The sequence below is a fragment of the Eumetopias jubatus genome, unplaced genomic scaffold (genome assembly GCF_037043125.1).
Source record: "Eumetopias jubatus isolate StellerSeaLion01/CBP00866 unplaced genomic scaffold, mEumJub1_p1.0 scaffold_4, whole genome shotgun sequence".
Classification (NCBI taxonomy): domain Eukaryota; kingdom Metazoa; phylum Chordata; class Mammalia; order Carnivora; family Otariidae; genus Eumetopias; species Eumetopias jubatus.
The window spans coordinates 51,292,418-51,307,308 of NW_028274810.1; the positions used below are offsets into that span (position 1 = coordinate 51,292,418).

Consider the following 14,891-nt stretch of genomic DNA (forward strand, 5'->3'; position numbering starts at 1 on the left):
GCGAGAGAGGGTCACTTGAACCTGCCATTCTCCCTGTGGTTTCTGTTTTTTAAGTACACCATGAAAGACAGTAAAAAGGCATAGGACTACAGTTCATGAAGCTCTAGAAGTTTGATTCTGATGTTTCTAGAGGTGGGGCTTTCCGAGTCTTGACTTCTCTACCTCAGGAAGGATGACACCTGCCCCAGACTGCACAGGAAGTAAGTGATGTGTGCGGATTAGGTGGAACATGGGATACAGTTCGTGAACAATAATAGAAAGCTTTAGGAAGAACTTTACTTGATGGTGAAATGGAAAGAGAAGAATGGTGATGTGGAGGCTGTATGAAGTGTCCCCTTCACAGTATGACTCAAGTCACCTGATACTTTAGTAGATGAACTGCACAGAGAGTTTGTTTCATTTCGTTTTAGCCTAGTTTTTGTTTTTAGTGAATTAATTACTGACATTTAGAAATTGAGAGAGGTTTAAAACAATCCGCATTTCTGTCTTCTCTTGACAAGAGCAGAAGGTCTGGTGAGACTGCCCAGTTCTGCCTCATGGTGGCTGTGGTGTGACATTATGCCACGTCATACTTCTCCAGTTTTCTGAAATGGCGCTGTGTAGATTTCAGCAGCCCTTTACCTCAAAGCTTAGGAGAGAATTCCAGACACACTACAAGCCACGCGCATGGCCTGGGAGGAGCGCCACATATTTCTCTCCTGCAGGAAGCTGCGAAGGGTGTTGGGTTAGAGTTGAGTGGCCTGTTGCACACTGTGCTTGATTCAGTGTGGGGCCTGAGCCTGAGATCGAGAGTTGCATGCTCTACCTTCTGAGCCAGCTAGCTGCCCCCTGTTAAGTTTCTTTTGAAAGTCTGCTGTTTTCTACCAACAAAGGTAGTAGAGAGGAGTGGGGTTCTGGGGTGATGCAGACCCAGGTTTAAGTCCCAGCCCTGCCATTTACTAACCTCTTCCCCACTGGATGGGTGTGAGGCCTGAAGGACTGGGTATCTGCACAGAGCATACATATTCATTTTTTGTGATTAGTTTGATGGGCTGTTTTCATCACAAGGTAGCCAGTCTTCTTTGAGCAATGTAAAAAAGATGATTGTCTTTTAAGGCAATTTCAAAATAGTTGTCTCCCTCCTGTTACCAACAACAATATGACCTCAGGCGAATTACTTAATATCTGAGGACCTCAGCTCACTCACTAATCAAAAGGAAATATCTGTGCCCACTTCATAGAATTTGTTGGGAACATTAAGTGAGGTAATTTAAATGAAAGCACGGAAGTCATAGGGGCTAAATACAGAGTAATCATACATGAAAGCAGTGTTTAAAATTCATTTGCTTTTAATGGCATATTTTAAAACAGTTTTTCCTTTAGGGATTCCCAACAGATGGGAATAACTCTTAAAGCTGGGTGCAGGCCAGGAGGTGAGTCTGCCTGGCCTTCCCTCTCTCTGAGGCACCTGTTCTGAATGAGGCTCATCCCTAATGTTTGTGGGGCCCAGGGCAAGAGTGCCTATGAAAGCATAGCTGTCATATGTCTAGATACTTAAAAGTGATAAATTGGGCCAACAAAAATGTTAAGCCAAGTTAGTTCTATTATTTGATTGTAACAAATTTACCTTCATAATGAAGTGGAAAGCCAGGTTTGAATTTAGGATTCTTGGACCCCTTGGAATTCTGAGCCAAAATGGGACTGACCAAGGAGTGTGGGCCCCTGAACACCTTTGCTGTCTACCCCTGGCTCCATCCCCTACAAAAAGGAGCTTTGAGTGCTATGTTGTGGACACCCCAACCTCTGTGCTCAATATCTGGCTATATCATACTAACAGTAGCCTTTCACCACTTCTGAGCCCAGGAGTGCATGAGTGGTTGTGCAGTTGACGTTGGGAGGCCAGATCTGGGGAAGACCCTCGGCCCTTCAAGGCCATGGAAAATAGGTCTGAGTTCTTGGAGCATATTCTAAAAGTAGGGGTAAGGGTTAGGCTCTGGTTGGCCATGTCCCTTGCACTTGAGGGTTTCTCTTCCCGTGAGGAAGGTAGCTGGAAGAGGGCCAGACAGCAGAGTCCTTTAAAATGTGGACCCCAGATTAAGGGCCCTTCCTGCCGATGTCCAGGGTCAGTGCTGCTCTGAATTCTGGGGCTCCAAGGACTGATAACTTCTTTTACAGCTTTTCAGATTTGTACTCTTGAGGCCTGTGGTTCTGGAAGTGTTCTTTCCACATAGCTGGAGGTCCCAATTTCTAATGCCAGTGTTAGAAATGAAAAGGATGTAGCTTGGTGCCTAATATTAGAGCTTCGGCTGGTTCATTCTGTTGACCACTGAGGCTGTCAAGTGAGGAGCAGCTCTAGTCAGCTTGGGCCCCAACCAAGAGGACATACAAACTCAAAGCCTTGCTTCTGTGGAGCTGAGTGTCCCACAGTTTCTTATGTGTACACTCGTCTTTTCCTTGTTTTCAGCCCTGAATCTCTGCACTGCCTGGTGTCAAGTCCAGAGTCTCCCCTCAAACTGTGCAGAGGTGGGAAGAGATAGAAGAGCCAGAGGTCCAATGACTTTTGTGTACAGACTTCAACCCAGTTACCCTGTTATCAGCACCATGCCTCACTGGCGTTTTCTGCATTCTGTAACATGGGTGTTTTCAGATTTTGAGTGCCTTGGATGTCTGTTGGACATAATGGTTCACTTTTCCAGAATGTCTGTTCTGTAGCAATTTAGGCTGTGCCCCTTTCTGTGGCTGTCAGGAAGCCCTACCTCATCTATTTTTCATTTCTAAAAAAAATTGTTGCATTCTCTGGTCTGCTCATGTCATTACCATTTTTTCCCCTTGTGATTTAATGTCCTTTGTTTTTCTTTACTGTTGTTTCTGTGGTATTTCAGGAGGGAGAGGAGGAAAAGAGGAATGGCCAGTTCACTGTGTGTGAGGATTTAAATAGTACCAATAAATAGCGGGGCTCCGATGTTCATTGAGGGTTTCGTCTAAATCCAAGTGGCCTCAAGTTCCTCCTTTCTTGCATTCTTTCTTTCTCTTTCTGGATTTCAGACAACTTGGGGTTCACATTGTCAAACTGGCTTCAGGTCACACTGGGCCAGTGGATAGAAAGCCCTACTTTTCCAGACAGCAGTTATTAACTATTGCCCATGTGACCTGTTATGTGCTCAGGTTCCAGAGCTTAGAATTGAGCCCCATCTCCTAACCCCAGTGAGAGCTGGCTCTGCAGTCATTTTGGAAATGTGATCTGTGCTTTTTTTTTGCCCCATTAAGACTCTTCTGTTCTTGAACTTGCTCGGCACAGTATAAAACAGACAAAATGGATAGATGTGATTTTCATTAATCTAATCTTAATGACTTCTGTGGTGAGTTAAACCCACTTATGGTCCTTACTGATATGGAAATACATGTGAATATTCATTTGCACAATTACATGTTCATTATTAGATCCTTATCTGTGTATGTCTTTTTTTTTAAAGATTTTATTTATTTATTTGACAGAGAGAGACACAGCGAGAGAGGGAACACAAGCAGGGGGAGTGGGAGAGGGAGAAGCGGGCTTCCCATGGAGCAGGGAGCCCGGTGTAGGGCTCGATCCCACGACCCTGGGATCATGACCTAGCCGAAGGCAGATGCTTAATGGCTGAGCCACCCAGGCGCCCCTGTGTATAAATCTTTAACTTTGGAAAAACCCTTCATCTTTTACATTAACTTTCCCCAGAATTTGCAGATGGGTCTTGAGTTTTTGAGAAGTAACAGATCCCATATTTGGGGAGGAATTTTAAGAAGGATGCCTTGAGACTAGAGTATGTTCAGAAGACAGGTAGTTAAATCATGTCTCTGAGGGGTGGTTGGAAAATTGTTATCAGAGAGGAAAGAAGACACAGGCAGATGAAGTATGGGTTTCAGGTACGTAAGGCACTTTTGTGGAAAAAGGATCTCACATTCCATGGGACTCTTATGGGCAGACCTAGGACCAGTGTTGCAAGTCTCAGGAAGGTAAGTGCTGACCATGAGTCACAGTCTGACCATCTGAGCTGCTTCAGAGACAGTGAGACCCCTGTCTCTGGAGGAGTTTAAGTGGAAGCTCTTTGACTCCTTGCAGAGTGGTAATGGAAGGGACTGAGCATCGAACTTCGACATTCACCCTATGACTTCTTAAGTTCTCAGATTTGGAGACTTGGATTTGGAGTTTCTTAGGAACTAATATGTTTCTTTTGTTGGTTTCCATGGCAGAGCCTATGAGAATTTTTGAGCTGTTATCAAAATACATTCCCAGTTGCCATTTTGGAATTGTGCATCCTGTCTCTTGCAGGAGAAAATGCAGAAGTTTCCATGGATGTTTCCCTGGCTTACCGTGATGATATGTTTGCTGAATGGACTGAAATGGCCCATGAGCGAGTGCCCCGGAAACTCAAATGTACCTTCACATCCCCCAAGGTAGGATGCCTTGATGTCTAAGTTGATAGGGTTTTTATTTGGGTTCCAGGTACGTGAGATTTACTTTACAGTTCATAGATACATTTCTTATTCTCAGTATGCATGACCCACAAAGGTTAGTCATCATCCTTTGTCTTAATAGAGAAAAGGGCAATGCAGAGATTTTATGTCCCTGCACAGGAAGGAAGAACGTCTGTTTGAAGTGATGTAGATGTTTCTCGGAAATACCTCCATAAAAATAAACTCTTCGTTCTCTGCTTAAGCGCTGAGAGTGTCTGAACAACGTCGCTAAGTTATTTTGAGGTGTGAGAATCTGTTCATATTGGATCAATGCTTGTATCTGCTTCTCTGTTTCTTAGGCATCTCTTTGTTGCCAGAGTTAATGTGCAGGTACAAAGACTAAAGATCCCAGTGAACACCACACACAAAAAGAGGCCCTGAGGGAGGAAATCTAATTTCATTTGAGACCTGGGTCTTCCAGCCCATTTTTAAGGCTCTCCCTTCTCTGGTTCTTCCAGAAAGACTCATTCAGCTGCCCATGGGAGGGAGGTTACTCTCCTGCATTGAAAATAGGGAGATGTTTTCTTTTTGGCAATTTTATGATTCCTCATAAATGAAAATGCAAAGATGGACTCAGTGGCCCTCAGAGCATAGTAAGATTCGATGGTATAAGGACCGGGTCACAATTAGCCAGGGGCCCTTTTCAGGCAAGTGTTGTCCTCGCACACATGCCTTCCCGAGATGCTGACTCCCCTACCTTACTTAGCCCCCAGTTGTGAAAGTTTCTGTGAAGATGAAATGGAGCCATAGTTACTGTTACTCATGCTTACCCACCTCCATGTGTTGACATGGAGCGCCCTCAGAGAGGTGATCTCTGATGTCCCTTCAGGTACAGAAATGGTCTCATTTTTTGTGTGTGAAGTACACTGAAGCACATTCTTGATTATGCCATTTGTCACTTGGTATTGTCAGGTCAGTTCCTTTTAAAGGATTTGGACAGCTTTGTAGTACCTGCTGCATTGATCAGTTTAGTTCCTCTTCTTGCATTGGCGTTTCCTGGCCTCACTTTTCCCTCTCACTGCAAAGTTGGGGTTCCCTGTGGAATGGTAGGTGTGGCACATTGAAGCTACTGAGTACCGTGCCCCAGCTTTCCATCCTACCCCGAAGAGGAGTAAGATGGGGAGGGGCAGGTTCACAGTGTTAACATTAGGTAAAAGTGTGGATTTGGAGCAAAACACACTTGGCTCCAATTCTAGGCTGTATCACTTACTTATTATATGACCTTTGGCAAATGTAGTTAATCTGTCCCAGCTTCATTTGCCTATCTGCAAAATGGAATAATAATACCTGCCTTGGGATTCTTTATAAGGATTGGATGAGATAATGAACATCAGCAGGGTGACTTTATTATTCAGTACCCACTCCGGGATATGTTTGAGAATGAAAGGGGATGTTAACCAGGTGGGCCACTAGGACTCTTGTGGGCAAGCCATACACCCTATACATAGGACCTGCTGGGGCACCTGGTATTTATTAACTCTCCCTTCCCCAGTTTCCTAGGGGAAAGTGTGGTCTAAGGACCAACAGCACTGGCATCACCTGGGAGCTTGTAGGAAATGCAAATCTCCAGGTCACACCCAAAACCTTCTGAATCAAGATCTCAAGGCAGAGGACCAAGGAATCTGTGTTTTAATAGGATTTCAGCTCCTTAATTCAATAAAATTTAAAGATTTATTTATTTATTTTAGAGAGAGAGAGTGTGTGCCAGCACGTGCACTCGAGCTGGGGGAGGGGCAGAGGGAGAGAGAATCTCAAGCCGACTTCCTACTGAGCACGGAGCCGGATGCAGGCTCCATCTCACAACCCTGAGATCACGACTTGAGCTGAAATCAAGAGTCAGACCCTCAACTGACTGAGCCACCCAGGTGCCCCAAGTTCGATAAAATTTAAAAGTCATTGCCTTAGATCCTCCGCTGGCTGCCAATTATAGCACCATCCCCCAAAAAAGTCATCTGGAATTGTTTGGGGTAGGTGCTTGGGGGGTAATCTGCAGGGGAAAATGAATGGTGGAGAGAAACTGGAGGGAGCAGGAGAGGAATATCTGATGTTTTCAGATCTTTGCATGCAATGGGGGAAATTAATTAAAACCTTTCTAGCTGTCACTGCAAGTTGATGCATCTTTGAGAAGTGAGACTGGTTGGATATCTAAGTTAAAGGATATAAAGACTTGGGATATGGAATTTCATCCTCGGAAAAGGGAAAAGTCATTTCTCACCTTATGCACTTGGAGGGCTTTGAGAAGCAGAGTGAGGGGGAGGTCATTAAGAAGTCTGCAACTGCTTCTTAATGATGGCTGCTTAATTATCTTTAGGATGTGTTGATCCCTTTCAAGAAAGATATTAAACCTTGAAAAGTGTGAAGGAAATGAATCATCAAATCTCTGCTTTTTGATTGCAGTGAAATTTAGTCTTGAGTCTGAAGATTAAATGAGAAATTGCTTTAAAGCTTTTTAGTCCCTGGTGGATTGTGAAGTCGGGGGTGGGGGGGGAGGGGGAGTCAAGTTGCCACCTGCTGTAATTTGTCCTAATTAGCCAGTCTCATGCTGGAGTTGGGGGAGGGCTGAGGGGGATGGGGGAAAGGAAAGAGGGGGGGAGTGTCTTTCTTCCTAAGTGCCCTAAATACTGGCAGAACCGTCTTGCATAAGGAAGAGTTCCCAACGGGATACAGTGAATTTGTCTCCAAGACGGGTAGACCAGGCCATGATCCCAGAATCTGATGTGTCTAATTTGTTCAACTTTGGTAAATTTGTCTCATGGAGTGGTAGTGTTACCCTCTCTGTTAGTACAGGGAAGTAGAGGACACCCAGAGAACCATGATGGGGAATTAGAACGAACCGCAGAGATCTTGTTTTGCTTAGAAGTCGAGTGAGGCTGAATGAGGTGGATGATGTTCCCCCCAGCAGGGGGCCAGATCTGGGCTAGATTCTAAGTCTCCTGGCATGGAGTCTGGTGCCTTCCTTACCACAGCACCGTGCCTGCAATTAGGCATGTCTGAGGCAACATCACTCTTTTCTCCCTGCTGTACTCGAGGGTCCTCTTCCCCATCAGAGTTGGAGGCTGGACGTGGAAGACCCATATCCTCAACCCAATACTCCTACTACTTTGGGACCTTGGGTGAGAAACACAATCAAGTCAGTGACATTAGACTAAGTAAGTTTTATTCCCTTCCCTCCCAAAATCTCAATTTGTAGAAATAAAACAAGACCCTCAATGGAAACATATCAGAAAATCTTTTTCATGCTGTTACCACAGAGGGTAATCCGCTTCCTCAATGCAGCTTAATCTGAAGCCAAATTAGAGACTCCAATGTATTGTCAGTAGTTCCTGTAAAGCCCCAGTACTCATCCTGATTTGTAAGTGTAAAAGAAAGGAGCAGAGGGGAGAGAAAGAATCTGTAGAGGAAGACTCATGCAGTCCGCAGCTGAAGTTTGGGAAAGAAGTAGGAAGCTTTCTCCACAAGAATTTTTTTTTTTTTTTTTTTTTTTTTTTGACAGAGAGAGACATAGCGAGAGAGGGAACACAAGCAGGGGGAGTGGGAGAGGGAGAAGCAGGCTTCCCGCGGAGCAGGGAGCCCGATGTGGGGCTCGATCTCAGGACCGTGGGATCATGACCTGAGCCGAAGGCAGACGCTTAACGACTGAGCCACCCACGCGCCCCTCTACACGAGAATTTTTAAAATCTCTTAAGCCAAGTGTAGTCAACTAATAGTTCTGAAAGAGCCCCTCAAACCTTAGAAGATGAAAAACCATCATGATTGATTAGTAATGTTTGCTGTGAGTGAGGAAGGGAAGAATGGAAGTGTAAAATCCAGATATTAGCCTGCTCTACCTTTACTTTTGTCTCTGTCTCTATACAAAATTCTGTTTATTGCACTCTTAAGTTCTGACTGTCCAATAAAGAACTCCCCAAGATCACAAAAGGGTCAGTCAGAGACCCTTCATACACAGGTGCAGACTCCTTGTTATCTTCCTTCCGATTTCTCCACTGGACTTTTTACTCTGAAGATATAAAAAAATTTATGTTGGTCCTGAGAATATAGGCTTAGGAAGAGCAAATTAGGTCTTCCCTTCCTTGATCAAGAGGTGTACACCCAGCAAATAGTGAAGCTGACATATAAACCCTACATTGATGGCAGACACTCATCTCTTTTATAGGAAAAAGTCCCTGGCTGCTAAAGCTCATGCCTCTTTGTGCCCATATTTACTCCCCTACCCTGACGTCTTGGCAGGAACACATAGCCAGGAGTCCTGGTGAGGCAGAGCAGAATTCAGTTTTTAAAAGCAACCTGTACCCCCTACTCTTTAATCTCCCACAACCATGCTCGGGGCAGTAGCTCTTCAAACCGTGGCAAGAAGTCCAAGAGGTGTTCTAGATGTTGGGCTAAATTTGGTTTAAGTACAATTTCTGCTCCCTTCTGCCATCTTACCTCTTGGGCAGTTACGAAGAAAATCCCAAGTGGGCATCTCTAATAAACTAATCTCACATTACCTTTTATCTCTTCTATCTTCCCCAAATTCTAAGTGGTCCTTGATATCTTTTTCTGTTAAATCAGTAAAAAGAAGATATTTTCACCTTTTTGTACCTTCCTTCAGGCCAAAACCATGAAAATAACTAGCCATCATTTAAGAGTGTGATGAACATTAAAGGGCTTCCTCCTGAACATTCAGAAGTTGGCCGGTCTGTATAGCCTTGGAGGGCTCCAGGGATGTGCTGCAAATAAAAAGCCCTTGTAGTCCTGGGAGACCAGCTTAGTCTCATGTGAGGCTTAGTGAGGACTGAAGAATTGAGCAAGTGTTAAGGGATATATGAGATTTCTGTTTTTTATCTAGAATTTCTGGTTCTTGGGGCGCCTGGGTGGCTCAGTAGGTTGAGCGTCTGCCTTCAGCTCAGGTCATGGTCCCAGGGTCCTGGGATCGAGCTCCACATTGGGCTCCCTGCTCAGTGGGGAGCCTGCTTCCCCCTCTCCCTCTGCTGTTCCCCCTGCTTGTGCTCTTTCTCTATGTCAAATAAATAAATCTTAAAAAAATAAAATTTCTGGTTCTACCTCACATGTGGCTAGGTTTTTTTTGGGTGGGGGCAGTGAGGAGCAGCCAATGGACGTCATGCCTCCAGTGCACCCTGTTATCTGTAGCCCTAAGGTATCCCTTTAAGCATTAGCTTTTTAGCACTGGTGATATGAGGCAAGGGTGAGACAGTTCAGACATAGTCTATTGGAAATAGTGATTCTGCCTCAAACTTCTGCTCTTCTTCCAGACCCCAGAGTATGAGGGCCGTTACTATGAATGCGATGTCCTTCCTTTCATGGAAATCGGGTCTGTAGCTCATAAGTACTACCTTCTGAACATCCGGCTGCCTGTGAATGAAAAGAAGAAAATCAACGTTGGGATTGGGGAAATAAAGGATATTCAGTTGGTGGTAAGTGAATCTAATGGATCCAGGCAGCATGGGACAGTAGAACACGGGCTCAGAACACTGGTCTGTGGGCATGTGTATTGTCAGGGAACTCCCTCTCACTCTGGGTGTTTCTGTGTGTCAGTTACTTAACCTGAGAAATAGAAATAACATGCCCATGATGGCTGACAGCTTAAATGGAAAGTAATGCAATTATTATACCCATTTAAGATTTTATTATAATGGTCATGATTGCATAAATAACACCAAGATAAAAGTAATTTTTTTTTTTTACATGTCTCACCTTGCAAGCACAAATGTTAAAGGGAGTAGTGGTGTTTTAGGTTCTTTCCATTTGATTTGTTTAATAGGCAAAAATTAGAACATGGAGCAAGAGGTTGGTTTTTTTTTATCTTTAAAAAGTCACATATGAAGTACAAATTTATTGTAGAAAATTAGGAAGCACAAGTAAACATATAGAACATAAAAATGACCTGTAATATTTAGAGAAACAATCATTGTTGAGGTTTTGATATATCTCCTTACATATTTTTTCTATATAGATACATACATCCTTTCCAAAAAAAAGATCCTACTCAACTGCCTTCTTCCTTACCTTTTTCATTTAATAGTATATTGTGACTATAATATAAATATACTTTGCAGTGCTGCTTAGCATTCCACTATATAGATTTACCTTAACACATTTTACCAATCCCAACATTTTTAGCACCTTAAAATATCTCAATTTTTCAATAAAAAACCTTAGAGAAAAACCTTTGATCATGTTCTTAATGATTCCTGTTTATAGAGTGGGTCCATTTTTTTTGGCCTTTTATCTAGATTTCTACAGTGCCTGAGGAGGGGCTAGGGAGAACACGAAGAGAGTATATGCTATGAGTGTTAAAGCTCTTGATCTTGAAAGTTCAGCAGAAAAGATCTGCTTTCACCTCTCCTGAAAATGCATTTGCTGATAGAAAATAACACTAAGATCTATTCACCTTCAAAATTATGATTGGTCTCTATCTAGGGAATCCATCAAAATGGAGGCTTCACCAAGGTGTGGTTTGCCATGAAGACCTTCCTTACACCCAGCATCTTCATCATTATGGTGTGGTATTGGAGGAGGATCACTATGATGTCCCGACCCCCAGTGCTTCTAGAAAAGTAAGAGCTGATTTCAGAGCACTCAAGGAGCACTGGCATCACAGATCTGCCTGCCATGGTCCTGGTTTTGCTGGGGTCTAGTTCAAGTGGTCAGTGTGTTACTTGGGCTGGTGATTGGACCATGAATCATCCTGGACTCTTTTTTTCTCCTTCAGCTTTCACATGCAAATTATTATTAAATCCTAGGGATTAAACCTCTCTCACATTTCTGGCTCTCTGTTCTGTCTTTGCTCTTCATTCCCATAGTCTGGGTCAAATACTTCTTTCTGTCACAGTGAACAAACTGCCTTGCTCCCAAGCCCAACCCTCTCACCTCCAGAAGGACAATACTATCATAGATACATCCCCTTTCTGTCCCACATTACTGACTTTTTCTTTCTGCTGGATTATTCTCATTAATATACAAACACACTGTACCATTTCTCATTCTTGGACAAAACTCTTACTTTTCCTACTTCCCCCTGAAACCATCCCACCATTTTTCTACTCCTCTTTACAACAAACCTCCTCAAAAACCTTATCTATATATCTTCTCCACCTGTTCTTTCTTGAGCCCATCCCACCCCTCATTAAAACTGCTCTTGGGGCACCTGGGTGGCTCAGTCGTTGAGCATCTGCCTTCGGCTCAGGTCATGATCCCAGGGTTCTGAGATCGAGCTCCGCATCGGGCTCCCTGCTCAGCAGGCAGCCTGCTTCTCCCTCTCCCACTCCCCCTGCTTGTGTTCCCTCTCTCGCTATCTCTCTGTCTGTCAAATAAGTAAATAAAATCTTCAAAAAAAAAAACAAAAACAAAACTGCTCTTGACAGGATCACCAGTGACCTTCACACCCCAAATCCAATGGTCACGTCTCAGTTTCTAGACTCATCACCAGCATTCGACATAAATGGTCACTTCCTTGTTCTTCACAGAGCCTCCTCCACTCCCCTCCTTTGCTGACCATCACTCTGTTTCCAGTGCTGTTTCCAACCATCTCTCCAACCTCTTAAACTTTGGAGCCAGTGCTTCGTCTGTAGACCTTTTCTCTTCATTAGCTATGCTTATTCCTGAAGTGATGTCATCTAGTCTCGTGGTCTTAAAAATCATCATGCTCTGATGACTCTTAATTCATATCCTCAACCTCAGCCCCTCCCAGCCCTAAACCCAAGAATTCCAGCTGTTTAACATCTTCACTTGCACAGAAGTGTAACACATACAAAGGACATTTTATTTCCTCCCTCTTCAAACTTGCTCCTCTCCCAGGCATCCCCATCATAGGAAATGGCAGCTCTATCCTTTCAACTGCTCGGGTTAGAGAAGTAGGAGTCACCCTTTACTTCTCTCTTTTTTTTCATACCCCTCATCCAACCCACCAGGGAATCTCACCATATCCATTGCTACCCTCTAATCCAACTCCCCATCATTTCTCATTTCTTACCTGGATTATTGCAAATAGCCTCTCCACTGTTTTTGCTTCCACTCTTTTCCTTCCTACAGTCTATTCTCAGAGCAGCCAGTGTTCCCCTTCAAGTGTAAATCAGATCTTGTCGCTCCTCTGCTCAAAACTCTTGGCTTTTCATTTCCTTTGCCCTGGCCTATAAAAAGCCTTTGATGACCTGGACCCTTGCCACTTCTGATTTCATCTCCTTTCCCGCTACCACCTTGATGATGCTCAGACATGCCTGGTATGCTCCCACCTCAGGGCCTTTGCACTTGCTGTTCTCTTCATCTGAAATGCTCTACCCTAGATAGCTCTGTGGCTCAATTTCTCATTTCCTTCAGGCCTAGGCATAATGTCTCTTATCTTAGAGTCTTTTTCCTACCCATCTTATATAAAGTAATACCCCTTCTCTCTTCATTCTTCTACCTTGTTTTATTTTTCTTTATATATTCTCTATTTATTTGTTACCTTTCTTCGCAGACCCCTCCTCTCACCCCTTCTAAATGCAAGCATCATTAGAGCAGAATCCTTGCCTACTTTGTTTACTACTGTATCTCAGCATCTAGAATAGTGACTGGCACATAGTAGGAGCTCAATAAATATGAATTTGTTGAATGAATGATGTCACTGCATTGTTTAAACTTCTTATTGGAGCCTCAGTGTTTTCAAGATAAGTTCTCTGATGGCGAGTTTCTTCATGAACTCAGCCTTTTTTACTTCTCTGGTGTCATGTCCTGTGGCATTTCCTCATGTCCTGTCATTTCCTCCGTGTGCGGATCCCCAAATGATTCAGGCTGTTCCAGGCTTCTGTGCCTCCACTCAGCCTTTTCCCTCTGCTAGCAATGCCCTTCCACCTCCCCAATTGTGACTCACAACTCCTCTCCATTTCTGTCTCCGTCAAGGTTAGAAGTCCCTCGGGCAGCCTGTGCACACTTCCGTCATATCTCTTGTCACGCTTTATTTGGCTCAGCCACCAAATCTATCTCCATGAGTAGAAGAGTACCACCTCGCTTGGTTATCTATGGCCCTAACAAAATGCCTGGCATGTGATCCGTGCTTAATTAACACTGATATTTCATAGGTATGATTGAAAGTATGAGTAAATCAGTGACAAAATGAATGATATTTGATAGAGCCATGGCAATTAATTGGGCAGTAGGGAAAAAGCAAAATGAAAACTAAACAAGCAGCTAAAAGAAGTTGTATTTCTTGTTGTTTGGAGTAATTTCTTATTGAAACAAACATGCTTATCCAATTCATAGTTGTCCAGGAGGATATCATCATCACAATAATAATCATGAGCATTCTTAATGATCAGCTTGATGATTACCTAAATAGGTAAAAGAGGATAGTTATGTTCAGTGAGGTCTGTTTAAGAAGGCAAAGGAAGGGAAAAACATTGGAGGAAGCTCCTAATCTGATGTGGTACCAAAATAAAGTGCAGGGCACTAAGGAGGTTAGCTTCAATTATATAGAAAGGTTAATGTAGGCTTCCTTCATCCCGCAGTGGTGCCAACAACACAAAGCATTTTGCGTCTGGGTGTAGAAACTCACTATGAGAGCTAAGAAACTGATCATATGGCTTCATTCTCAATAGGTAACATCTCAACTCCCCAAACTGGGTTGTTCCTTTGTTTTGTTTTGTTTTGGAAAATCTACCTCCCAGATGAATAAAGTGGTTTTCCTGCTATTTTCTCATGATCAGAGTCATCTTTGCCCTTGGGATTTCCATGACTTTTATCAATATCCCAGTGGAGTGGTTTTCCATTGGATTTGACTGGACCTGGATGCTACTCTTCGGCGACATCCGGCAAGGCATCTTTTACGCGATGCTCCTCTCCTTCTGGATCATCTTCTGTGGCGAGCACATGATGGTAAGAGCCTTCTGAGGGAGGAAGGGACGGGGGTGAGACAAGATCAACTAGTGGCTGCAAGACTGAGCTCTGGAGTCAGAACGCCGGTTCAAATTCTGACTCCCCCACTTGTTACCTAGCCACGTGGCCTCCGGCAAGGGACTGCCCCAGAATCTCCGGTTTCTCATCTGTAACATGGATTTTAAAGGCCCGGTGTATAGGGTTTTCGTGAGATTTAAGCGAGATAATGTGAGTATTTCACAGAACGTAAACACACAAATGTCAGTGATTATCACTGTTTCTTCTGCTTTGGCTTCAGCTCTGCTTGTCCACAGGACCAAGGTAACACCCAGAGAATGTGGGTCTGGCTCTTTCCAGCTGGCAATTTGTCCAGGTGGCCTGGTAACCCCTGTTACCCTGAAATACTGACCTCCCTGGTCTCAGTTTGCACAGACATCAAATCCTATTTCAGGAGGGATTGAAGATACCATGGCTAAAAATAAGAATGGTGCGGTCCTCACATTGTGGCTCAGGTGATATGCCAGCTGGAGCTTGGTCCTCCTGTCAGGCAACCAGCTTCATAGGAGTGG

The 14,891-nt window shown here is 43.8% G+C and overlaps 1 protein-coding gene across 2 annotated transcripts in view; it reads left to right on the forward strand.

Annotated features, from left to right (window-relative positions):
• WLS (Wnt ligand secretion mediator) overlaps nucleotides 1-14,891 on the forward strand; it is a 97,478-nt gene that overhangs the window by 60,411 nt on the left and 22,176 nt on the right. For both annotated transcript variants that reach the window (XM_028102504.2, XM_028102505.2), the window contains 4 exons: nucleotides 4,289-4,413; nucleotides 9,726-9,887; nucleotides 10,894-11,030; nucleotides 14,154-14,322. In XM_028102504.2, the coding sequence (XP_027958305.1) occupies nucleotides 4,289-4,413; nucleotides 9,726-9,887; nucleotides 10,894-11,030; nucleotides 14,154-14,322 (593 nt within the window). The remainder of the gene's footprint in view (nucleotides 1-4,288; nucleotides 4,414-9,725; nucleotides 9,888-10,893; nucleotides 11,031-14,153; nucleotides 14,323-14,891) is intronic.